At 45.1% G+C, this 24,788-nt stretch overlaps 1 protein-coding gene across 10 annotated transcripts in view; it reads left to right on the top strand.

Moving 5' to 3' along the window:
• LOC118373936 (tight junction protein ZO-3-like) overlaps positions 1–24,788 on the top strand; it is a 39,652-nt gene that overhangs the window by 1,392 nt on the left and 13,472 nt on the right. For 3 of the 10 annotated variants that reach the window (XR_008075554.1, XR_008075555.1, XM_035760256.2), the window contains exons 1-15: positions 1,522–1,655; positions 17,802–17,858; positions 18,157–18,281; positions 19,043–19,145; positions 19,319–19,577; positions 19,725–19,828; positions 20,022–20,211; positions 20,391–20,472; positions 21,854–21,951; positions 22,032–22,113; positions 22,206–22,318; positions 22,473–22,670; positions 22,780–22,846; positions 23,898–23,983; positions 24,195–24,297. Coding sequence is in view for 7 of the 10 variants with exons in the window: in XM_035760256.2 (XP_035616149.1) it covers positions 1,605–1,655; positions 17,802–17,858; positions 18,157–18,281; positions 19,043–19,145; positions 19,319–19,577; positions 19,725–19,828; positions 20,022–20,211; positions 20,391–20,472; positions 21,854–21,951; positions 22,032–22,113; positions 22,206–22,318; positions 22,473–22,670; positions 22,780–22,846; positions 23,898–23,983; positions 24,195–24,297 (1,718 nt within the window). In the remaining 3 variants the exon portion in view is untranslated. Of the gene's footprint in view, positions 1–1,521; positions 1,656–2,238; positions 2,482–17,801; positions 17,859–18,156; positions 18,282–19,042; positions 19,146–19,318; positions 19,578–19,724; positions 19,829–20,021; positions 20,212–20,390; positions 20,473–21,853; positions 21,952–22,031; positions 22,114–22,205; positions 22,319–22,472; positions 22,671–22,779; positions 22,847–23,897; positions 23,984–24,194; positions 24,298–24,788 lie in introns of those variants that run through there. The other 7 variants (XR_004823511.2, XM_035760260.2, XM_035760261.2 and 4 more) reach the window with 4 other exon arrangements.

The raw sequence follows: 24,788 nt of genomic DNA on the forward strand, positions 1-24,788 counted from the left end.
TTTAACTGACTCGCTCAAGGAAAAGTCTCATTCAAACTATCCAGTCATGGTCATCAGATCAGCGTGAATTCTGAGAAAGATGTTGAGTGATTGTAGTTTATTGAAATGGTTTTCCACACTGTGTAACCGACACAAATGACACCGGATCCACACGCATTAACAGCAATGAGCATAATATTGAGTCAACAATTGTATTGGTAGTGATTAAATTGCCTGCTTTGTGTGTGTGTGTGTAAACAATCCAAAAAGTTGTCTGTAATCGTCAGCAGCAGTTCAATGAAGTATGAAGGCCCATGGTAATTAATCACATTCACTAGGATTATATGCCTCTTGTAGTTTTAAAACATGTTGTAAAATGGTTGCACATACTGTGCAATATTGTAAGTGGTAGGCCTCAGCAACACTTGCATGCACTGAAAGCATAGTACGCTTCCCAGTAGTCAAGTAACAGTAGTTACAATATGTAGGTCTATTGTGTGCATTTTTGAGAAGCACAATATTTGTTCCAGTTAGGAACATGACATATATTTGCCCGTGTGCTAGTGCAGTTGGGGCCTACTGAGCCGTCCCTCTCTGAGGGAGTGATCGTTTACCTGCCGTAGGGGCACACCTGTTCTTAAGAAGTGTTACAGCCTTCTCTATGACATGTACTCAAGTGTTGTTTTTTTAAACACTACCTCTATATCCCTCTGGTCTATTAATAATTCAGGATTTGTGCCCAAGTCTGGTGTAGAGGCCCAAGCAATGAAAATAAAAATAAAAAGTGAAGAGCAGATGTGTGATTAAAAAAGGGTGTGTTGTGACTGTCTTTTGGCCAGGAGTTCCAGTAAGTGGAGTAAAAACAGTGAGGCTGCTGTGTTCTTTATACCACACCCAATTGTCACAATACTCAGACTGGAATGTAGCCTAGAAGGCAACCTTTGTCCTGCAATTGGCCTCTTAAGGCCTTCTAATGACTAATCTGTATTTTATCCCTCCCTCTCCAAGCAAACAGAAGATTAGAAGGAAGGTAGACCAGGTAGAAGCAAAGGAGAAAAATCCAGCCAGAAAACACCTGTGCTCTAAGCCATGCATCAAAGTTTTTTTTATGAAGAGATATAATCTGAACTCTCGCTCCTCTCCATTCGCAAAGTATAGTGACAGTAGACAGATCTTTGCCAGGGCCTTTGGAGTAAATACCCTGTCAGTTAACAGCCCAGTGTACTCATTCCTTCTGGTAACCATAGTGCCAGGCCCATAACCTAAGCCAGCCCCATAACCTGGGCTTCCATGGGAAAGTAGTACCTAACTGCTCTCCAGTAAGTATGGGAATATCCTTCCTCTCAGTGCACAGGCCTGTCTCAGCAACATTGGATATATGATTATGAAATGCCTTTTGGAAACAAGAAGGGGCTAGGTGTCATTTGGGGAGTTTCACTATAGCGTCACACTGTTCCCTGTCACCTGGACTATGTGGGAACAGGGTATGAGTGGTGGTGGCTGAGAAGGTATAAAGCTCACAGGTGCTGAGAACCGCTCCAGTGTGTCAGCCAGACCAGAGGTGACTCAGCCATATTCTGTCAGCAGGTTGTTGTTGGAACCAAACAGGATGTTGCTGTTTTGTCATGAATCTGACACAGGTGCTGAAACTCGTGGCTTATTCAGTGTCACCACCGGTAAGAGTACACTCGGTCTATCCATTTTTTTGTAGCTTCTCTTTGAGCTCAGTGTTGGCTTGAGTAGGTAAAATCAAGTTTGCAGTGAAATTGCAATAAGAGGATGAGTGACTTACCTGATAAAATATGTTTGACTGATTTATTGTTGTGTAGAAATTGAAGCAGTATCTATTTTGTGTTGGTTTCAATGATTTACTTTCCTACTGAATGTCACCATCAGAGTTGGGAAGTGCTTAAAGGCTAACATGTACAGTTCTGATCAGACCATGTGCGTTTACTGGCTGTAACTCCCCCTTTAGTGATATGATTTATCTGCTCTCAAAATGTGTATTTTCAAGTTTCACATAAATATTAATCTGGATTACAGTGACTCACATTCTGGAGAATCTGTCTTCATATTTTCCATCTAAACCTCAAGGTGTTTTAAATGTGGGGCTATGTGGGGTTTTACTGTGGCAAATGTGGTTCTGCCTTATATCCTTGGCAACAAAGGGCAATATAAAGTGCTGTATGAGTGGGAGAGGCAGAGAGGGTGGAGCCTCTCATTGATCCAGGTGGAGTTGGTTTCTGCAGGGTGATTTTCTGTGGTCAGTACTCATTAGCTATTGATAACATTCAACCAGACCTCTGACTCAGGGTCATTTTGGTGAGGAACATTTTTTTGGGGTGGGGGGATTTGAAGCACTGTCTGGATCTTGAATTTCGTTTCCCCCAACATGGATTATGATATGTAAGAGAGAGCAAGTTGTTTTAGCGTAGAGGAGTTCACAGGTGTGTTGCTAAGCTGATCTCCCAAAGGGGAATGGAAGTGAGATTCAGAGAAGTGGTGAGTATAAAGGACACCTTTAATGGTCTTTTATGAAAGGTAGAAAAGTACCTAAGGATTTGTTGCTACATTGAGAAAGTGTGGTTTAAGATTGTGTTATTTATTTATTTCACCTTTATTTAACCAGGTAGGCCAGTTGAGAACAAGTTCTCATTTCCAACTGCGACCTGGTCAAGATAAAGCAAAGCAGTTAGACACAAACAACACAGAGTTGGACTTTATCTTGCTAACTGTTCCAAATGTCCGAACTGAATTTGGTAAAAGGGCTTTTATGTACTCTGTGCCATCATCTTGGAACACCTTACAAAATACTTTTAACTGGAGGAACTTGTCCCGATTTGTTTTTAAATCACTGATGAAGGATTTTGAGGCTGATTCCCTGACCTGTCAATGTTCTTAATTTGCTGTTTTATACTCTTGTGAATTCAATGGTTTTTACTAAATTACTTGTAGTTTTTCATGTCTGTCTAATTTTTTTGTAAGGACTTGGTGCTGCCTATCTTGGCCAGAGCGCTCTTAAAAAATATATTTTTAATCTCAATGACCAATGACCAGCCAACGAGCGTGTACAGGTCGCAATGGTGGGTAGTATATGGGGCTTTGGTGACAAAACGGATGGCACTGTGATAACCTACTCAACAAATTGGATGCAGTCTATTGGAGGCTATTTTGTAAATGACATCAAAGTCGAGGATTGGTAGGATGGTCAGTCTTACAAGGGTATGTTTGGCAGCATGAGTGAAGGATGCTTTGTTGCGAAATAGGAAGCCAATTCTAGATTTAACTTTGGATTGGAGATGTTTGATGTGGGTCTGGAAGGAGAGTTTACAGTCTAACCAGACACCTAGGTATTTGTAGTTGTACACGTATTCTAAGTCAGAGCGGTCCAGAGTAGTGATGTTGGACAGGCGGGCAGGTGCAGGCAGCGATCGGTTGAAGAGAATGCATTTAGTTTTACTTGTATTTAAGAGCAATTGGAGGCCACGGAAGGAGAGTTGTATGGCATTGAAGCTTGCCTGGAGGGTTGTTAAGTGTCCAAAGAAGGGCCAGAAGTATACAGAATAGTGTCGTCTGCGTAGAGTTGGATCAGAGACTCACCAGCAGCAATGTATACAGAGAAGAGTCAGTCCAAGAATTGAACCCTGTTGTACTCCCAGAGGCCCGGACAATGGAGCGTGGCTGAGGTGCACCCATGACCAGCTCTGAAACCAGATTGCGTAGCAGAGAAGGTATGGTCGGAAATCTGTTTGTTTACTTGGCTTTCGAAGACCTCAGAAAGGCAGGGTAGGATAGATATAGGATAGATACAGGCTTCAAATGTTAACATGCATGAAACCAAGACTATTACGGTTACAGAAGTCATCAAAAGAGAGCACCTCGGGAATAGGAGTGGAGCTAGGCACTGTAGGGCCTGGATTCACCTTTATATCACCAGAGGAGGAGTAGGATAAGGGTACGGTTAAAAGCTATGAGAATTGGTTGTTTAGAATGTCTGGAACAGAGAGTAAAAGGAGGTTTCTGGGGGTGATTAAAATAGCTTCAAGGTATAATGTACAGACAAAGGTATGGTAGGATGTGAATACAGTGGCGGTAAACCTAGGTATTGAGTGATGAGATATATTGTCTCTAGAAACATCATTGAAACCTGGTGATGTCATCGCATGTGTGGGTGGTGGAACTAATCGGTTGGATAAGGTATAATGAGCAGGGCTAGAGGCTCTACAGTGAAATAAGCCAATAAACACTAACCAGAACAGCAATGGAGAAGGTATTAGGCATTAGGCATAGACATTAGGCATGCTTAGTCGAGTGCTCATAAGGGTCCAGTTAGTAGTGAGGTTAGTTGTGGTAACGGCGATTCCGACAGCTAGCCAGGCCATCGGTAGCAAGCTAGCATAGGACGGTGTTCTGTTTTTAGCCTCTTCGTGTGTTTCCGTTAGTAGATTAGTGGGGTTCCGTGTGGTAGAGGGGATCAATCCAATTGGCAAAATAGATACAGTTATAGTGACCCAAGAAAAATTGTCAGAAAATGTTCAGATAGCAGCCGATAAGACAGCTAACGATTAGTGTGCTGCAGATGGCCGTTCAGGTACCGTCGTGACGGAGGAGCCAGTTGGATAACTCCCTCAAGCAGATAACGTCGGTAGTACACTTAACCATTTGACGGCTGTAATTGACATACAGTAACCTTCTTATATATAAAATCATTTGAAAGACTAATCTCAATATTTTTGACCAATCAATTCAAGATCATGTTATTTGAACTGTTCTGACAAATGGCAGCTGTCAATCTGCTTCATTGTATTTGCCTCGGTAGCTAACGTTAGCTAAGTACATACTTGGACCAAGTAGGCCCACAGCCGATAACTACAGCGAGGGACGTATAATTAGCTACTGTTGTCTTGCCTGGACTGGACATGTATCTACAACCAATGTTACCTGTACAATCTTTGGTTTAGCGCCTGAATTTAAAATTCTGTCACTTGCTCCTCAAAATATTGAATGTGCATTTCCCCCAAAAATGTGACAGTATGTACTAGCTGGCGACCTTTTCTGGCAAAATGTTTTGGAATGTCACAAGCATAATATAATACGTTTTCGCAATTTAAACCCACACACAAAAATGAAAATGTTAACTTTATTTTAGCTTCCCCTCATTTCATTAGTTGGTGTTTTTACTGACCATTTTGGGACCCACACAATCCCTGACCATATTCACACCAGATAGCCCACTTACAACACACACAGCATTTATTCAGGGCCCGTTTGGGACCCATGTTGTAGCTCACGTGGGCTTGCCCGTGTGTGATCCAGGTAGTAAGACCGCCTGAGTCCCATAGAAAGTCCCTGACCATATTCACACCAGGTATCCCACTTGCAACCCATAACAAATTGGCAAAGGGCCCAATTGGGACCCATTGTTATATCCCACATGGGTTTTCCCATGTGACCGACCCAGTTGCAGTCGTGGTGGCATCCGGTTTTGTGATAAAACAATGTCTGTCCGGAGAAGTCCACGACGCGTACATGACCTACAGCATGGTTAAGTCCACGACGCGTACATGACCTACAGCATGGTTAAGCAAGTTAATGTTTCTGACATTATCGGACCACTAAACACCTATTTATTTCGAACCACTGAGTGACCGCAAGTCACAAAGGAAAACAGGTGCTGCCTCCACTATTCCAACTACAACATTTCAACTTCATCAAATCACCTCTGCTTAGTCTAATATAGTGACAACTAAAAGATGCCATAAACAATTTATTCCAATCAGTAAGCTAAATATGATGTGGGGGTGTGTTCGTGCAAGTAGAAAAACATGTTGACTCACCCTACTTGTAGACAAATGCCAATGCCATCCTCTCTTTCATGTTGAAATGGTCTATCACTTTGTCATACAGTACACGCTTATCTTTTTGGTTATCCTCGGCTACCTGGCTAAAATGCTTGCTCGCTAGCCTAACTTCCATTCATGGGCAACTTCAGCTAGTTAACATTAGCCTTTTACATCTAGCTACTGTACATGTTGAACTTCCATCCTCTCAGGTCAGGGTCACAACAATGTATGCATTTTTGGTTGGATCCGAATCGCTGTTATAATCATTGGCCAGTATGAAGAATTAAGTAAAACCACATGCCCAAATCCCTATCTCCATCCATGGCTAATTTAGGAAAGGGACAGTGCTAGCTAGCTAGGATGACAACGAGATACAACAATTCAAGTTGTTTCTGTCAATTAAGTATATGCTCAAAGCGATTTGATAGGAGAGACGACAAATCAAAGCTGGCTTCCCTTGTCATTTTTTAAAGTTTTTTTTTGTTGTCCAGGACCATTCATAGTTGAGCTCGCTTAGTTTAATGTTGATGATTTTGTTTGTGTCAAGGGAGACCAAATGCTCTCTGGCTTCCCTTGTTGCTTCTGGCTGCAACAATGTCATATTGGTTTGGACCAGACAGCATCAGATGGCCTATATGTAGAGAGAGAGAGGCGCTGTTTTGCTCGCTTGGATGCTTTTTTTTGGCCGGCAGGGATGTTCCTGTCCCATCGTACACGAGTGACTCCTGTGGCGGGCCGGGCGCAATGCACGCTGACACGGTCGCCAGGTGTACAGTGTTTTCTCCGACACATTGGTGCGGCTGGCTCCCGGGTTAAGCGGGCGTTGTGTCAAGAAGCAGTGCGGCTTGGCTGGGTTGTGTTTCAGAGGACGCACGACTCTTGACCTTTGCCTCTATCGAGTCCGTACGGGAGTTGCAGCAATGGGACAGGACTGTAACTACCACTTGGATACCATGAAAAAGGGGGTATTAAAAAAAGCCAACTTGCAAGCCATTTTTAAATTGATTCAGGGCCTATTTGATACCCATGTTGTAGCCCACATGAGTTTTCCTGTTTGTGACCCAAATGGTTAACCCGATTGTGTCCCAGTCGTTATTCCTGAACAAATAACACCAGTTTGCCTGTAAAATGATTCGGGGCCCATTTTCTTGTATGGCGTATTTTGTTTACTCAAACATTTGGAAAGTTTACAGACAGACGTTCTGTTTCCATCAGGCCTGTTAATATTTTTTGTTGCTGACATTTACTCGCATAAAATGGTTGAATGGAAACCTGATTCCTGTAACCAAAATACCATTCAAACAGACCCAAAACCTGTATCTCTGCTTTGTTGCAGGTAAATTCATTAACACTTCCATTGTTAAACAGCCCCCATGGTTGAACAACCGCCTCCTGCCCCCACAACTCCCAATTTGCCAGTTACCCATTGATATGTAATACAAGGGGTATACATGCAAGAAAGTGGTAAATTAAGGGTCTGTTTCAAGGGGGGTCGTATAAACATTGCCTATAAACATTTTACTGGTAATATACCACATCTTCTTTCTGAAATGGATATTAGTGACTGCTTTCAGGAATAGTGTCTCTGACTAGATGCCGCTAGAAAGATAACATAAATACTATTTGCATATTGGCAGTCAAAGCAGATGAAAGCAGATGAAAAAAGCAGATGAAAGATGGCTGCCAGAGGATGCATGTCAACTATATCCTCTATATTAATTTGTTTTTATTACAATAATTAACTTGACTGATGATCAAAACTATATTGCGTATTTTATACATTGATACATTTATTTAATTTATTTAATTGATTAGGTCATTAATGACTATCTGATTATATTAAATTGAGTCTTTGTTAGCTGTGAGACTGCTGATATCCAGTCCTTCAGTCTGTTAATTAGACTGATGTTGTAAAAAATTATACCAGGTTAAACCTAACCAACTCTCTGAGAAACAATGCACCTGGCTGGCAGCTATTCCACCTGCTACCATTGGTAAAGTGGGAGGAGCTATACGGGCTCATTGTAATGGCCAAAATTGAGTAAATGGAACGTGGTCCAACGTGGTTTCGATGTGTTTGATAAATTCCATTCCAGCCATTACAATGAGCCTGTCCTCCTATAGCTCCACCCACCAGCCACCACTGGCTAGTGATTTATCGTGGATGCTTATCTGCCTCTGTGGCTACCTGACCCTGTCTGTTTCACCTTGTTGGCCTTTCGTTGACCTGTATGTTGGTCCTGACCCTGTCTGTCTCACCTTGTACCCGAGATGGCATAGCAGTTCAGACGTCTTTTGTCCTCGTCTTGTCGTGTCCTGTATATATATATTTACAACTTTTTTCACATACATTTTATTTTTATTTTCCATCAACTCATCTTCAAAACACTCTCCTGCAACCCGCCTCACCAATTTATATTTATAAATAAGTATTATTTACCTCAAATCTGCAATCCTCCAAGAAGCTAGCCAGAAACTAACCAGAAGCTAGCTAGAAGCTAATCAGAAGCTAGTTCAGCAGCTAGTTAGCTTCTTTACTGGCAAATCGTTAGTATTCAGCTAACCACGGTTTGTGGTCATCAGCTATCCTTTAGCTCAAATCTATCGCCAGTTTTTGTACGGCGCAGCTCGGAACGGAACATACCGGACCAATTTTTCTCTCCATGTCCTTGGATTTCAACTGCTCTCTGGACATTCAGTCCCGGATCTCACAGCTAGCTAGCTGCTATCCGTGTGTCTATCTGCTCTCGTCGATTCCGGAGCAAACATCAATTACTCCGGAGCTAGCCAGCTCCGTCAATCACTCCTGGGCTGCAGTCACCTATCCGGACCCGTTTTACCGCCTACGCGGAGCCCCACCGGGCCTTCACAACTGGACTGCCGGCGTTATCTACCCGAAGGAGATCCGGCTGGCTCCTCCGTCGCGACGTTACCTGAACGCCCATCTGCGGCCTGCTAACCGTTAGCTGTCTTACCGGCTGCTCTCAGAATAGACAATAGGACAATTTATTTATTTTTATTATTATTATGTTTCTTCTTGGGCCTCTATAACTATATCTATTGTTTTTATTTTATTTTTGTTGTGTGATTTGGACTAATCCCCTCTACCACACGGAACCCCACTAATCTACTGATGGAACGCAAGAGGTGGCTAACAACAGACCTCCATCCTATGCTAGCTTGCTACCGATGTCCTGGCTAGCTGTCTAAATCGCCGTGACCCCCAAACCAACCACTCCACTCACTGGACTCTTTTGATCACTCGACTAAGGATGCCTCTCCTTAATGTCAATATGTCTTGTCCATTGCTGTTCTGGTTAGTGTTTATTGGCTTATTTCACTGTAGCGCCTCTAGTCCTGCTCACTATACCTTATCCAATTTATTAGTTCCACCACCCACACATGCAATGACATCTCCTGGTTTCAATGATGTTTCTAGAGACAATATCTCTCTCTTCATCACTCAATACCTAGGTTTACCTCCACTGTATTCACATCCTACCATACCTTTGTCTGTACATTATACCTTGATGCTATTTTATCGCCCCCAGAAACCTCCTTTTACTCTCTGTTCCAGACGTTCTAGACGACCAATTCTTATTGCTTTTAGCCGTACCCTTATTCTTCTCCTCCTATGTTCCTCTGGCGACGTAGAGGTGAATCCAGGCCCTGCAGTGCCTAGCTCCACTCCTATTCCCCAGGCGCTCTCTTTTGATGACTTCTGTAACCGTAATAGCCTTGGTTTCATGCATGTTAACATTAGAAGCCTCCTCCCTAAGTTTGTTCTATTCACTGCTTTAGCACACTCTGCCAACCCAGATGTTCTAGCTGTGTCTGAATCCTGGCTTAGGAAGACCACCAAAAATTCTGAAATTTTAATTCCAAATTACAACATTTTCAGACAAGATAGAACTGCCAAAGGGGGCGGTGTTGCAATAGCCTGCAGAGTTCTGTCCTACTATCCAGGTCTGTACCCAAACAATTTGAACTTCTACTTTTAAAAATCCACCTCTCTAAAAACAAGTCTCTCACCGTTGCCGCCTGCTATAGACCACCCTCTGCCCCCAGCTGTGCTCTGGACACCATATGTGAACTGATTGCCCCCCGTCTATCTTCAGCGCTCGTGCTGCTAGGCGACCTAAACTGGAACATGCTTAACACCCCAGCCATCCTACAATCTAAACTTGATGCCCTCAATCTCACTCAAATGATCAATGAACCTACCAGGTACCCCCCCAAAGCCTTAAACACGGGCACCCTCATAGATATCATCCTAACCAACTTCCCCTCTAAATACACCTCTGCTGTCTTCAACCAAGATCTCAGCGATCACTGCCTCATTGCCTGCATCCGTAATGGGTCAGCGGTCAAACGACCTCCACTCATCACTGTAAAACGCTCCCTGAAACACTTCAGCGAGCAGGCCTTTCTAATCGACCTGGCCGGGGTATCCTGGAAGGATATTGATCTCATCCCGTCAGTAGAGGATGCCTGGATATTTTTTTTAAATGCCTTCCTAACCATCTTAAATAAACATGCCCAATTCAAGAAATGTAGAACCAGGAACAGATATAGCCCTTGGTTCTCCCCAGACCTGACTGCCTTTAACCAACACAAAAACATCCTATGGCGTTCTGCATTAGCATCGAACAGCCCCCGTGATATGCAGCTGTTCAGGGAAGCTAGAAACCGTTATACACAGGCAGTTAGAAAAGCCAAGGCTAGCTTTTTCAAGCAGAAATAACTCAAAAAAGTTCTGGGACACTGAAGTCCATGGAGAATAAGAACACCTCCTCCCAGCTGCCCACTGCACTGAAGATAGGAAACACTGTCACCACTGATAAATCCACCATAATTGAGAATTTCAATAAGCATTTTTCTACGGCTGGCCATGCTTTCCACCTGGCTACTCCTACCCCGGTCAACAGCACTGCACCCCCAACAGCAACTCGCCCAAGCCTTCCCCATTTCTCCTTTTCCCAAATCCATTCAGCTGATGTTCTGAAAGAGCTGAAAAATCTGGACCCCTACAAATCAGCCGGGCTAGACAATCTGGACCCTTTCTTTCTAAAATGATCTGCCAAAATTGTTGCCACCCCTATTACTAGCCTGTTCAACCTCTCTTTCGTGTCGTCTGAGATTCCCAAAGATTGGAAAGCAGCTGCGATCATCCCCCTCTTCAAAGGGGGACACACTCTTGACCCAAACTGCTACAGACCTATATCTATCCTACCATACCTTTCTACGGTCTTCGAAAGCCAAGTCAACAAACAGATTACCAACCATTTCGTATCTCACCATACCTTCTCTGCTATGCAATCTGGTTTCAGAGCTGGTCATGGGTGCACCTCAGCCATGCTCAAGGTCCTAAACGATATCTTAACCGCCATCGATAAGAAACATTACTGTGCAGCCGTATTCATTGATCTGGCCAAGGCTTTCGACTTTGTCAACCACCACATCCTCATCGGCAGACTCGACAGCCTTGGTTTCTCAAATGATTGCCTCGCCTGGTTCACCAACTACTTCTCTGATAGAGTTCAGTGTGTCAAATCGGAGGGTCTGCTGTCCGGACCTCTGGCAGTCTCTATGGGGGTGCCACAGGGTTCAATTCTTGGACCGACTCTCTTCTCTGTATACATCAATGAGGTCGCTCTTGCTGCTGGTGAGTCCCTGATCCACCTCTACGCAGACGACACCATTCTGTATACTTCCGGCCCTTCTTTGGACACTGTGTTAACAACCCTCCAGGCAAGCTTCAATGCCATACAACTCTCCTTCTGTGGCCTCCAATTTCTCTTAAATACAAGTAAAACTAAATGCATGCTCTTCAACCGATCGCTACCTGCACCTACCCGCCTGTCCAACATCACTACTCAGGACGGCTCTGACTTAGAATACGTGGACAACTACAAATACTTAGGTGTCTGGTTAGACTGTAAACTCTCCTTCCAGACCCATATCAAACATCTCCAATCCAAAGTTAAATCTAGAATTGGCTTCCTATTTCACAACAAAGCATCCTTCACTCATGCTGCCAAACATACCCTTGTAAAACTGACCATCCTACCAATCCTCGACTTTGGCGATGTCATTTACAAAATAGCCTCCAATACCCTACTCAACAAATTGGATGCAGTCTATCACAGTGCAATCCGTTTTGTCACCAAAGCCCCATATACTACCCACCATTGCGACCTGTACGCTCTCGTTGGCTGGCCCTCGCTTCATACTCGTCGCCAAACCCACTGGCTCCATGTCATCTACAAGACCCTGCTAGGTAAAGTCCCCCCTTATCTCAGCTCGCTGGTCACCATAGCATCTCCCACCTGTAGCACACGCTCCAGCAGGTATATCTCTCTAGTCACCCCCAAAACCAATTCTTTCTTTGGCCGCCTCTCCTTCCAGTTCTCTGCTGCCAATGACTGGAACGAACTACAAAAATCTCTGAAACTGGAAACACTTATCTCCCTCACTAGCTTTAAGCACCAACTGTCAGAGCATCTTACAGATTACTGCACCTGTACATAGCCCACCTATAATTTAGCCCAAACAACTACCTCTTTCCCAACTGTATTTAATTTATTTATTTATTTTGCTCCTTTGCACCCCATTATGTTTATTTCTACTTTGCACATTCTTCCATTGCAAAACTACCATTCCAGTGTTTTACTTGCTATATTGTATTTACTTTGCCACCATGGCCTTTTTTGCCTTTACCTCCCTTCTCACCTAATTTGCTCACATTGTATATAGACTTGTTTATACTGTATTATTGACTGTATGTTTGTTTTACTCCATGTGTAACTCTGTCGTATCTGTCGAACTGCTTTGCTTTATCTTGGCCAGGTCGCAATTGTAAATGAGAACTTGTTCTCAACTTGCCTACCTGGTTAAATAAAGGTGAAATAAATAAATAAAAAAACCTTGTTGACCTGTATGTTGGTCCTGACCCTGTCTGTTTCACCTTGTTGACCTGTATGTTGGTCCTGACCCTGTCTGTTTCACCTTGTTGACCTGTATGTTGGTCCTGACCCTGTCTGTTTCACCTTGTTGGTCCTGACCCTGTAGGACAACACTAGGGGCTCACTGACCTCCAAGCAACAATGCCTGTTAGAGCTAATTAAACCTATGTCGAATAGTAGGAAATTCACTCGTTTTTTTTCTTTCTAGTAGGCCTAGTTATATTATTAACGGAGCCGGACAGATGGTCACACATACACAGAATTGCTGAACTGATTGTAAAAGTGGTCTTCTGTTTACATTTCATATGGAAGTAAACTTGGAGTCATGCAGTGATATGGTGTGTGGTCCTCCCAATACAATTTGGGAAACAATGCAGTTTATTAGGCTACAGATGAAATAAATTGATCAACTTCACAGGGAGGGTGGTGAAAGTGCACGGTGTTGAGTATGATGTGCCTTTCCAATAAATATCGAGTTTTATTCTTGTGACATGATGATTGATGCTTGGCTGTCATTTGATAAATAATCTCATGTAGACTAGCCAGCTGTAGGCTAGAGAGCACATGCCAAGACCAGAGTAGGAACATCTGCTATTTAAAGCAAAGTTTGACAAAACTATCCATAGAGTTGAAAATGTGATAAACACATTGAACGTTAGGTTTTGATGTACCAAATAAAAATCAAAGGGCAAAAGTACATTGTGTGCATTTCCTTTGCGGATTTTAGAAAATGTGCATGAAAATCTGTCGCCAATTGGATGGAAACCTAGCTATTGAAGCACGTAAATAGACTCAGAAAACATCATCCCAGTTGGCATAGCTGGACAAGAAAGTAAAAAAGAGGGTGACAGCCAAAGTGAGCCATCATGATGGTGTGCATTGCTGTGGTGATTCAGTCAACAAACCGTGCAAATCAACATCCGGTAGAAAACAACGCAATGGCAGAAATTGAAATATTTGAACTCTGGCGGCAAGTCAGTCTACCATGGCAGCTGACGGCATTCACCGCCAGGCTCAACGGCATTTACCATTGTGCTCTCATTGAAAGCAATGACATCCGGTTGCCGTCTACCATGTAAACGCAGTTCAGTTGAGTAAATACTGTAATGACCTGGATAGATCATAAAGGAACAACTGTCCAGACAGCATATTGAGTTTACTCCACACAGGCTACTGTTTGGCCGTAGCCCACACCAAATACGTGAAGAATACATGTATAAAACAACTGACCATCTCTTGTGAAGACCAGGTGTAAGCGAGAGAACAATGGCTAAACATGGCCTTAAACTTGAGATGCTCCACTCCGTCTGTGGCAGGGGGCTGCCCCTTTGGGACCCAGGGGATGAAGGCAGGGACATGGGGGACAAGGATGAGGTAATGGGGAATGCAGTTTGGGGCTCAGGGGAGGGAGACTGTGGCGCCTGGGGGTGGGTGCCTGAGGAATATCATTGTCAGAGAGGGGAATAGTGGGGGTCCCTGGGGTTTGGGAAGAAGGGGCCCTCTGTATGGGGCTAACCTGTCCCGGTGCAGTGCCACCTTTCTCCCGGTACACAATCTCCCCTACCCAGACCAGGTCCCCAGCAACAAAGTGCCTTCCCTGTGTGTACACGTCATAGTTCCTCTTCTGCCTAAGACCTGCATTCCCCAGCTGCCCTCTAGTGATGGTGTGGACTGTCTCCAGGCGGTCCTGAAGTCTCCGGGCCCGGGGGAACAGGAGGGCTATCCAGAGTTTGACCAAACGTCATCTCTGCAGGGGTGCGGAGCACTCTACTCAGCATGAGGAGGGTAGGAGTGCAGGAGGTGGAGTCTTGGACAGCAGAGCGGCATGCCATGAGGACCATAGGCAGGTGCTTGTCCCAGTCACGCTGGTGTTTGGAAGAGATGATGGCCAGCTGCTGTCCAAGCGTTTTGTAGAAGCGCTCCACAATCACTTTGAGGATGGAGAGGACAAGTGCGGGTCATGTGCATATCCAGCCTCTCTCACATGGTGGTGAACACACAGGACTCAAAGTTTCTGCCTTGGTCACTGTGGATGGACTCTGCAGCTCCAAACCTGCTGAACATCCCTGTGTGTTTTTGTGACCCCAAAGTGTCCAGTCCCAACCCCCTCCCCCTTGAGTGCTCTGGAGCACAGCCTCCCACAGTGCTTTTGGGACCACCACCTGCCACCTCTCCTCTCCCTTAGCTGACTCCTTCCCTGCACTCTGTAGTACGCCATCAGCCAGCCGCAGTCTCTCAAGCTTTGACCACAACACTTTGGTCGCGAGTGAGAGAGCTGCCACCTTCCCACGGTGGTCTCAGCTGCGCCTCTACCCACTGTAGCACTGGCTGTAGGTCTGTGTCCCTGTTTCTGCCCCCATTCAGATACATCATCAAGGTATACCAGACACTGCTGTCGGGGGATGCCATCCAGCACCCTGTCCATCAAACACTCAAAAGTAGCTGGAGCGTTGCACAGGCCGAAGCACAGGACCTTGAACTGCCAGTGTCCTCTGTTAGTGGAGAATGCAGTTTTGGCTCTGGCCTCTGGGGGGGGCACCTGCCAGTAGCCACTGCAAAGGTCTAGTGAGGAGAACCAGGAGGACCTCCTAACCAGGTCCAGCGACTCATCGATACGTGGTATGGGGTGAGTCCTTCCTGGTTACCTCATTCAGCCGCCTGTAGTCCGCACAGGACCTCAGCTTGCCCCCCTTCTTAGGAACCATGACGACTGGCGCCGCCCAGGGGCTGTCTGAGGGCTCGATGAAGTCTGCCCGCTGCATCTCCAACACAGTCTTGTCTGCCGCCTCCTGGCGTGCCAGCGGGATACGGCGGGATGCATCTTGATGGGTCGAGCCTCACCCGTGTCGATCTCATGCTGCACCAGATGAGTCTGATCCACCGCTTCGTCACTCAGTGCAAAGCTGTCTCTGAATTCAAACAGCAACTGCCACAACCGTTTCGACAGTTCCTCCCCCATATCTCCCTGACTGCAGACCGTGTCCTCTCATCTGGGGTAGCTGGGCTGGGGGTTGCGGCCCGGGCTCACAGAGGGCTGCGTCGTGGAGGTAGCTGGGGGAATGTAACGTACAGCCATAGGTGATAGAGGGGCAGGGGAAAAGTCCCACACAAGATGGGGGCAGCCATGAGTCTCTGCTGCTTTAACTGTTGGAGTAAAGGGTTTGTTGGGTTGAGTGAATGTGACATTGGGGGGGTGGCATGGTGTCTGCCAGCCCTCCCTGGAAGCTCAGTGTGCCCCCATTTTAGGTCTAACTGGCAGCCTGTGTTCCTAAAAAAGTCCAACCCCAGGATACAAAGGCCCTGCACAGCCGCTACCCACACAGGATGACGTACAGACCTGCCCCCTACTGTCAGTCATTATTCCCTTCCCTTTCATGGGTGCCAGCTCACCTGTGACTGTGCGGAGCTGCACAGTTGTGGGCTCAAACGGAGTCCAACCTGGCACAATATCTGGCCTCACCAGGGTTACTGTGGACCAAGTGTCCACCAGGGCATAGCAGGGCTCCCCTCTACAGTGACATAACAAAAAACCCAACTCAGTTGAAGCCCCAGCCCACATTAGCTCCCTCTCCAAAGCCATCTCCAAGGCTATCTGCTATGACTCCGGAAGAGCCAGCTGGGTCTGTATGCGCAGCTCCGTAGGAGAGCCTGTATGAACTAGTCCCGTACTAGCTCGCTCTGCACGGAGGGAGCATGTGAACATATGCCCGTCGAGAGAAGCTCTCAATATCATTAGCTAGCACCCGTAGAGGCTCTCCAGGCTGCCTGCGTCTATTACTCAGTTCGAAGCGCAGTAGCCCGGGCTGAACACACTGTCCATAGCGCCTCCTCAGTGCTCCAACTAAAGCACCGTAATCATGTCTGTCCTCGGGGCTAATCAATATCAAACAGGCCAGATCATCATCAGTGAGGCATAAAGCCACCTGCAGTGCCCTTTCTTCATTCGACCACCCCCTAAAATGAGCTAACAGCATGAAACTGAGCATGAGAAGCTTCCCAATCCGCCTTACTGGAGTACCTCGGGTTCTTAACAGATACGGACGCAATCGGGGACTGGGAGTTGCCATGTTTGTTACCATCCTGAGCCATAGATTCCTCGTCCCGCAGCGTCACCCTTTTGGTCCACGCGAAGAACAGTCAACGAAGCACTCATGTCTGCTTTAGCCGCCATCATTCTAGTGGTCACTCTCAAGGGGCCTGTCCTCGGCCAGATCCTCCGACGTCCATGCACACGCACCTCCTTGGCCATAATCGTCCCCTACCTTCACTTTCGGATTCCCTCTAAGCATTTTCAACCCCCGTTCTCAAGTACGTTACCTAGCCACATTAGTCAGCTAGCTGGCTAGGTTTTACCCTCCCCCGAACGAACACGGCTGTCTGTGCGGGTCGCTACAATACTTTTAACACTTTTTTTTTCAAAACTGCATTGTTGGTTAAGGGCTTGTAATTAAGCATTTCACTAAGGTCTACACCAGTTTTATTCGGCGCATGTGACAAATACAATTTGATTTGATTCACTATCGTAGGTTGGTGACTGTCCTCAGATTGTATCTAAAGGTGTGTTCAATTCAATTGGATGAGGCACGTGAAACGTTGCATATAGAAATGCATTGTGTAGAACAGACAGTTTTTCTTCATGACTAGAAGCAGGGCGCAGAAGGAATATAGTCGGCTATATTACGTTTCTACCTGCAGGTTTCTGTAACGTTGCACAACATTGAACAATGGCCTGGTGTCATATGTCACAGCAAGGCCATAAGTGCAGCCCGCTGACTCTTTCCCCTGTGGCCCCTCCCCATACCTGCCAGACAAGAATGTTAACTCGCTCCTCACTGTCTCTTAAACAACACTGGGCTGTGTAAGGACACAAAACAGCTGTTTCTGATGTTATCGGACTTCTGTTGAAGTTGCTCCTGTTCATTAATGGAAAAGTGGAGAATGCCTGTATTCTGTTGTTGGTTTAACATAATAATATAATAACATGTTGTAATGGGTTTGATATTTGGTTTTTCAGGAACCGGAGATGGAGGAATTAACGATATTCGAGCAGCATACTATAACACTCGGCAAAGTAAGTGTCTCTTGTGTGGGCGGTCAGTGTTTTGATGTTATACTTTCACCTGAAACTAAACAAATTTTACAGTCACTTGCATCAAGGTACAATAAAAGAAATAACCTACTGAACCACTTTAGTTAGAATGGACTTCAAAACTATCAGATTCAGTGGCGAACTGCAGGAAATAAGAGTAACAAAGACATGCCCTGCTCCCTGTTACTCTAGGTACAAGTCAGGTGACACACTTCAGTGCTGATGGAATGTGCTCACCCTCTCTCTCCCCTCTTTATCACCCTCCCTCTCTTGATGGCAGGATTCCAAGATGGGGTTTGGCTTTGCGATATCAGGAGGCAGAGACCAGCCGAACCCGGACTCAGGGGACACAGCCGTGATAGTTTCAGATGTGGTACGGAACGGACCCGCTATGGGACGGCTGTTGTAAGTCACCTACACATCATACACCTTTACCCTTCAGGCTAGCCAGTAGAGCTTACAGCTGCACTAGGGTCAGACAGACTTCCTGACACTGCAGAGCCAGCTCGAAATATGGCTTGGAAAACCTACCTCAATCCAGGGATGAGAAATGCATTGTACTCTGAATTGTTCCATTATCCCAAATGTTACACCAAGATTGGGGACGAAAAGGGGAAAAACCTGCCCTTTTCTTCCTCATGCTAGCTAGCAGTAGCCACAGTAGCCATTATGGAATGAACAACAAAGGAGCTGATTGGCTGATACTGCCATAACATAAAACAATACAAGTGACTCAAATGTGTATAGCATCCACATTAATGGTAGCATCCTCATTAATGTAGTGGTTAGAAAACCAATATTTTCTTATTTACAGTAAAAGATACTCCAAAATGACACATTTACCATTTATTTCTATGGGCACAAAATATTCTGAAATGCAATCCAGCAAATTTGCAGTCACACAAGCTTGATGTAGTCATTGTGTGCTATGAATATGGGACCAAATACCTTTTACAACTTTAATACAGAAGTGAATTTGTCCCAAAATTGGGGGGAGATGCTATGTACAAAGTGCTGTAATTTCTAAGAGTACAGAGTCAAAACAACAAAACATGTGTCACTGTCCCAATACTTTTGGAGCTCACTGTATATAAACACACACACACACACACTTAAAATCGCATGTGCTTGATTACCTTGTTCTACATCTCGTCCCTTTCCAAAAGCGTCAGAGATCAGATCGTCATGGTCAATGGCGTGTCAATGGAGAATGTCTACTCTACCTTCACCATCCAGAACCTCAAGTCATGTGGCAAAACAGCCAACATAGTGAGTACTGGCAAACTTTATCTTCTGTTTAGACGAGTTATTCTCGACATCTTCGTAAGATTTGTGAGCAACTCCAACTCCAGGTTATGGATGTGAGATCATGATTTCAGTACACCAGAAAAAAATAAATGTAATACATTTTTCAGCTGTGTTACTGACTCTCCCTCTCACAGACAGTGAAGCGTCCTCGTAAGATCCAGCTCCCCGCCAGCACCAGACCCTCGCGTGCTGCCTCTTACTCCAACCTGCTGGACCAGGACCCCCCACAGAGGCCCCGACGCTACTCCGATGCTAGTGACCAGGCCCACAAAGCTGACCGCAACGGAACCGCTCATGCCCTACCGCTAAGTTCAGGGTACAAACGGCTCCCACAGCAGGCCTTCCCAGACAAGCCAATCAAAGCCACCCTGCTGAAGAAGAAACTCACAGACGGTAAGGAGAAACAACAGGAGAGGATTTGCGTTGTGTTTATTATGCCACGCCGTAGCAAAAGGTTTCAAAACATCATCGCAGGTCTGACATAGATGGGTGAATGCAAGGCTTGCACTATATCACTTTTATGTTGCCTTCCTGTTTCAGAGTATGGACTGAAGTTGGGAAGCCAGATCTTCATCAAACACATGACTGAGACTGGTCTGGCTGCCAAGGAGGGCACTCTGCAGGAGGGAGACCTCATTCTCAAGGTAAGAGAAAGCAGGCTGTTATGATATCTCATCACAAAACATTTGGTTTGTACATAGATTTGATTCTTTACTGGGACCATAAACCAAATACTTTTGGTATTCTAACGGTGTCTTTTTTCAATATTTGTTATTGTATGAAGCCAAGGAGATTTCTGCATTGTGTGATCACGTAATTTTTCTACTTCCTGTTCAGATCAATGGGATGACCACAGAGAACCTGTCCCTTCTGGAGACCAAGCACCTTGTGGAGAAGTCCCGGGGAAAGCTGACCATGATGGTCCTGCGAGACGACCGCAAGTTCCTGGTCAGCATCCCAGAAGTGCAGGACAGTGCCCCCAACAGCGAGGAGGACCACCGCGGCAACAGCAGCTCTGAACTGGAGGGTGAGGGAGAGAGGGTGGAAGTAGTGTATTAGGGAGAGAATGTAGCATCAGCACTGCACCTCATGACTGAAGGGGGGCCGGGAGGGAGTGATTGATATGAAATGTGATGTCAGAAGCAGCTCCTGAACAGCTAGCTGATCCAGTATGTGGTTTTAATGTCTTTCCTCGGTTGTCCTCAGACATTTCAGACCTGGATACAGACATCCCCACTCCCAGAGACAGAGTGTCACGCTCTGCAACTAGAGAACGACGCACACGCAGGTTACCTCACCTGAAACATGCTTATTTCACCTATTCTGATCTTATTGAGATGTCTGTACTTAATCCAACATTTTCTTATAGGAACGGTTCACACATTTTGAATGTTATGTTGTTTTCGTGCATCTCGAGTGACGTTCTATCGATTACCTGGGTAATTTCATGTTTTTATGTGTATCTGAGTTACTGTCGTTCAAGCTGGCAGAAATCCGTCCGGTATGACGTAGCACTGTGATAGTCTCCCTCACTACAATGGAAGTTTTACATTGCGAAAACGTCTATCATACAAGTCATATTTTAATACTGGCTGATGTCATACCTCGGGAGGAGATCTTCTCTCGAATGAGCCATTGATCATATTTTTGCGATATTCCTACCTCGAGAAATTATTTATTTAACAGAGGGTCTAGCACATTTTTCCTATTGCTCTGCCTCTTTAGTCCAAGGTGCATTGCATGGTGCTGTTGCCAGAGAGGAATCCAATGACTGAAGGAACGTTTAACGCCCCAACCAGCAGACTGTCGACCAATCGCATTCACATTGTCATGCTGGATCATGTGGTTGCTAAGCTCATCCTTACGCGATCCCTTCTCAACGTTAGTGTATATGTTGAGACACGTGCCTATTTTCCTCACATGTAATGTCGCGATTCCAAAGCAATACTATATTACAGATGGCAGGTTGATTATCTCACATCTCAGAAAAGATTAATGTGTTGAAAATTCCAAATAGTTTGCATAGTCAACTTCCCAACAGACATGCCACCAGGGGTATTTTCAGTCCCCAAATTCAAGAAAGCATACGTGATTATATAGAGCCCTTATTGCATGGAACTCCTTTCCAATTTATATTGCTCAGATGAACAGCAAACCTGGTTTCAAAAAACCGAATGGTTTGTGTGTGTTACATGTACTAGGTTACATGTACTACATTGACGTAGCATGGGCAATGTTTCCCATCTCCTCAAAAGACTCCATTCTGTGAGGCACATGGATCTGCAGGTTGAACATGGTGAGATTGTAGACTCCTAAATAGATAGCTGTGAAATCGCCTAAACAAACTGCACTAACTAGTGACTTTACATGCTGATATTGTGTAGCCATGTTAGCTTGCTAGGTAATCAGTTACCTAGCCAGTCAGCCAATAGAGGGAGCATTGCATTGTGGATTTTGTAGTTGACTGCAACAGATTTCCACAACAATTTTCCATGTTGCTACCAACCTTATTGTAATGCCAAAAATGACATTTGTTCACCAAAAAATATTGTTGTCACATATTAGTGTTATTTAACACTGTTAATTAAAGGGTGGATTTTCCCTTTAAGTGACAAGTCAACTTTTGACCTATGTATGACAAGGCATTCTGTCTCTCTGGCTTGTTGCAGAAGAGCTGATCCTCCTCTAGTAGTTAAGTCACGTGATCCGTCCCCGGTGCGGTCGACACTGTCCCGGCCTGTTGCTAAAGCCTACCCCTCTCACCGAGGTGAGTCCAGTCATAAGCATTGGTCCATCCCACTCATGTGTAATCTGTCATATTGACCTGACCTGTGTATTTCAATCCAGCCCTCTCAGAGTCTGAGTCTGACCGTAGTGCATCACCAACTCCTGTCAGGAAGGACAGCCCAGACCATGCCAACAAATACAGGTGGGTTCACCTCAAACCTCAAATTAGACACATTTGGTTTGATATTTTCTGTCTTAGTGTGTGCCATTGTGGGTATTTCTCTCTTGCTGTAGAACTCTTTCAGGGCTGTCCACCCTCCCCAACCCCAAAGCCTCACCTGCCGTCTTTGACTGGGTCGCCCCACGTTCCTCCCGTCCCTCCTCCTCCACCTTGAGACCTCGCAAAGGTAAACACCGCACGGGCTATAGGGAAATCTCATCAAATGACACCGAGTGGATTGTGATAATAACATGTTCTCTCCCTCCCTCTCACTCTCCTTCACTGTCTCTCTCTCCTCTTTCACGGTCTCTTGCTCTCCTTCACTCTGTCTGTCTGTGTAGTGGTGTCAGAGTCGGACTCGGACCGCAGTGCCTCCCCACCCCCCAGAAGAGGAGAGAGTTCCCGAGTCATAGAGGACTACTCCAGATACAGAGTGCTCCCTAACCTGCCCCACCCTAGGACACTGAGAGCCTCCCCCATCACCATTCGTCAGGATCCTCCTCGACGGGTGTCCTCTCCTGTCAAAGCCCCACTCCCAGGTCAGCACCTCAAGTTCCACAACAGGAACACCTTGACAGAACATTAAGTGCATTGAAACGAGGTAGAAACGGCCACATAATTAGAGCATTACCCCTGTTCTCTCCCCAGATTCTGAATCTGAGTCAGACAGCAGCTCCGGGCCCGCCCACAGCCAGGACTCCCGGAGCAGATACAGGTACCGATGAGGCCCACCCCTACCATCCTATCCCCTCCCAAGTCCCAGCAGGAGCCCCTGGACTGGGGCACTGGGCAGCTGATGCATGCCACCCACCTCCTCCTTCCGCTCTTGTGCTATTATTAATATACTGTTAAGTTTTCATTAATTATTATATTTTTGGTCTGTTGGCCTTGATTGACGATTACGTTGTACCCCATAATACATGTTGTTCTTGTGCCTACTGTGAGGTTCTGTTTAACAATCAAATAAAAGCGACTTCCACTGAGCACTTCTCTACTGTACATGTGGTTGAATCTGGTCAAAAAGCAATCAGCAGTATGATCAAAGCAACATGGAGATTGCCTCTTACCTGACTTAATGATAGCCTCTTACCTGACTTAATGATAGCCTCTTATCTGACTTAATGATAGCCTCTTATCTGACCTAATGATAGCCTCTTATCTGACCTAATGATAGCCTCTTATCTGACTTAATGATAGCCTCTTACCTGACTTAATGATAGCCTCTTACCTGACTTAATGATAGCCTCTTACCTGACTTAATGATAGCCTCTTACCTGACTTAATGATAGCCTCTTACCTGACTTAATGATAGCCTCTTACCTGACTTAATGATAGACTCTTACCTGACTTAATGATAGACTCTTACCTGACTTAATGATAGACTCTTACCTGACTTAATGATAGACTCTTACCTGACTTAATGATAGACTCTTACCTGACTTAATGATAGACTCTTACCTGACTTAATGATAGACTCTTACCTGACTTAATCTTAAAATGCATTTGAAATGATACATGGATGGGTTAGCATTCATGGCATGAATAACAGACTGAGGTACTCTTTTTGAATTTAACGCAACAATGATGCTAAATTGTCCATATGCTCATGTGATTAGCCATGTGAGACAGCTCCCCCAGAGGCCCTAAGGTGAATATCACTCTTCTCATCCTCATCATTATCTATTTTAGCCACGGGTCCCCCTTTACACACGTAACTGAGTTCTGTTGTCTTCCTCCCTCACTCCAACCTCCCTCTTCTCTTCCAGAGCCACTCCCTTGGTAGCCATGTTTCCCCAGGTGGAGCCCCCCAAGTGGAAAGCCCCCAGTGTCACAAGGAGCAATCCTGCTAAAGGTGTGTGCGTATTGACTTAACTGTATATGTAACTTGTTATTATTGCTCGTGTGGTCTGTTTTGTGCTTTGTTTAGCTATGTGGTGTTGTTTGTGTCGAACTGCTTTGCTTTATCTTGGCCAGGTTGCAGTTGTAAATGAGAACATGTTCTCAACTAGCCTACCTGGTTAAATAAAGGTGAAATACAAAAATGTGTGTGTCCATGTCCCCAGGGCACTCAGGATCCGAGTCGGAGGCAAGTTACGCATCCGTCCCTCGACGGGAGTCTATAGACAGTGGAGGCTCCATCTCCAGGGTATCCAAGAACAGATACAGGTCAGGCTGACAGACACACAACAACTATTCTATAACATTGGCACACAAACACATTTAGTCAAAACGGTTTCAATACTGACTGCTTCAGTGCACTAGATTCTCTGAAGATAAAGCCAGGACGCTAGACTGGTTAGTCTACTTATACAAGGAACTGGGTGAACATTTGAAACAACACTGACAAATGCCTTCAGAAAGTATTCACACCCCTTGACATTTTCCACATTTTGTTGTGTTACAAACTGAATTTGAAATGGATTAAAATAAAATAAAATTGTCACTGGCCTGACATGTATTGAGTCAATAACTATTCAACCCCTTTTGTTATAGCAAGTCGAAATAAGTTCAGGAGTTTAAATGTGCTTAACAAGTCTCCTAAGTTGCATGGACTCACTTTGTGTCCAATAATAGCGTTTAACTAACAGTTTTCGAATGACTACCTCATCTCTGTACCCCACACATAGACTTATCTGTAAGTTCCCTCAGACGAGCAG

The sequence above is a fragment of the Oncorhynchus keta genome, chromosome 22 (assembly GCF_023373465.1).
Source record: "Oncorhynchus keta strain PuntledgeMale-10-30-2019 chromosome 22, Oket_V2, whole genome shotgun sequence".
Classification (NCBI taxonomy): domain Eukaryota; kingdom Metazoa; phylum Chordata; class Actinopteri; order Salmoniformes; family Salmonidae; genus Oncorhynchus; species Oncorhynchus keta.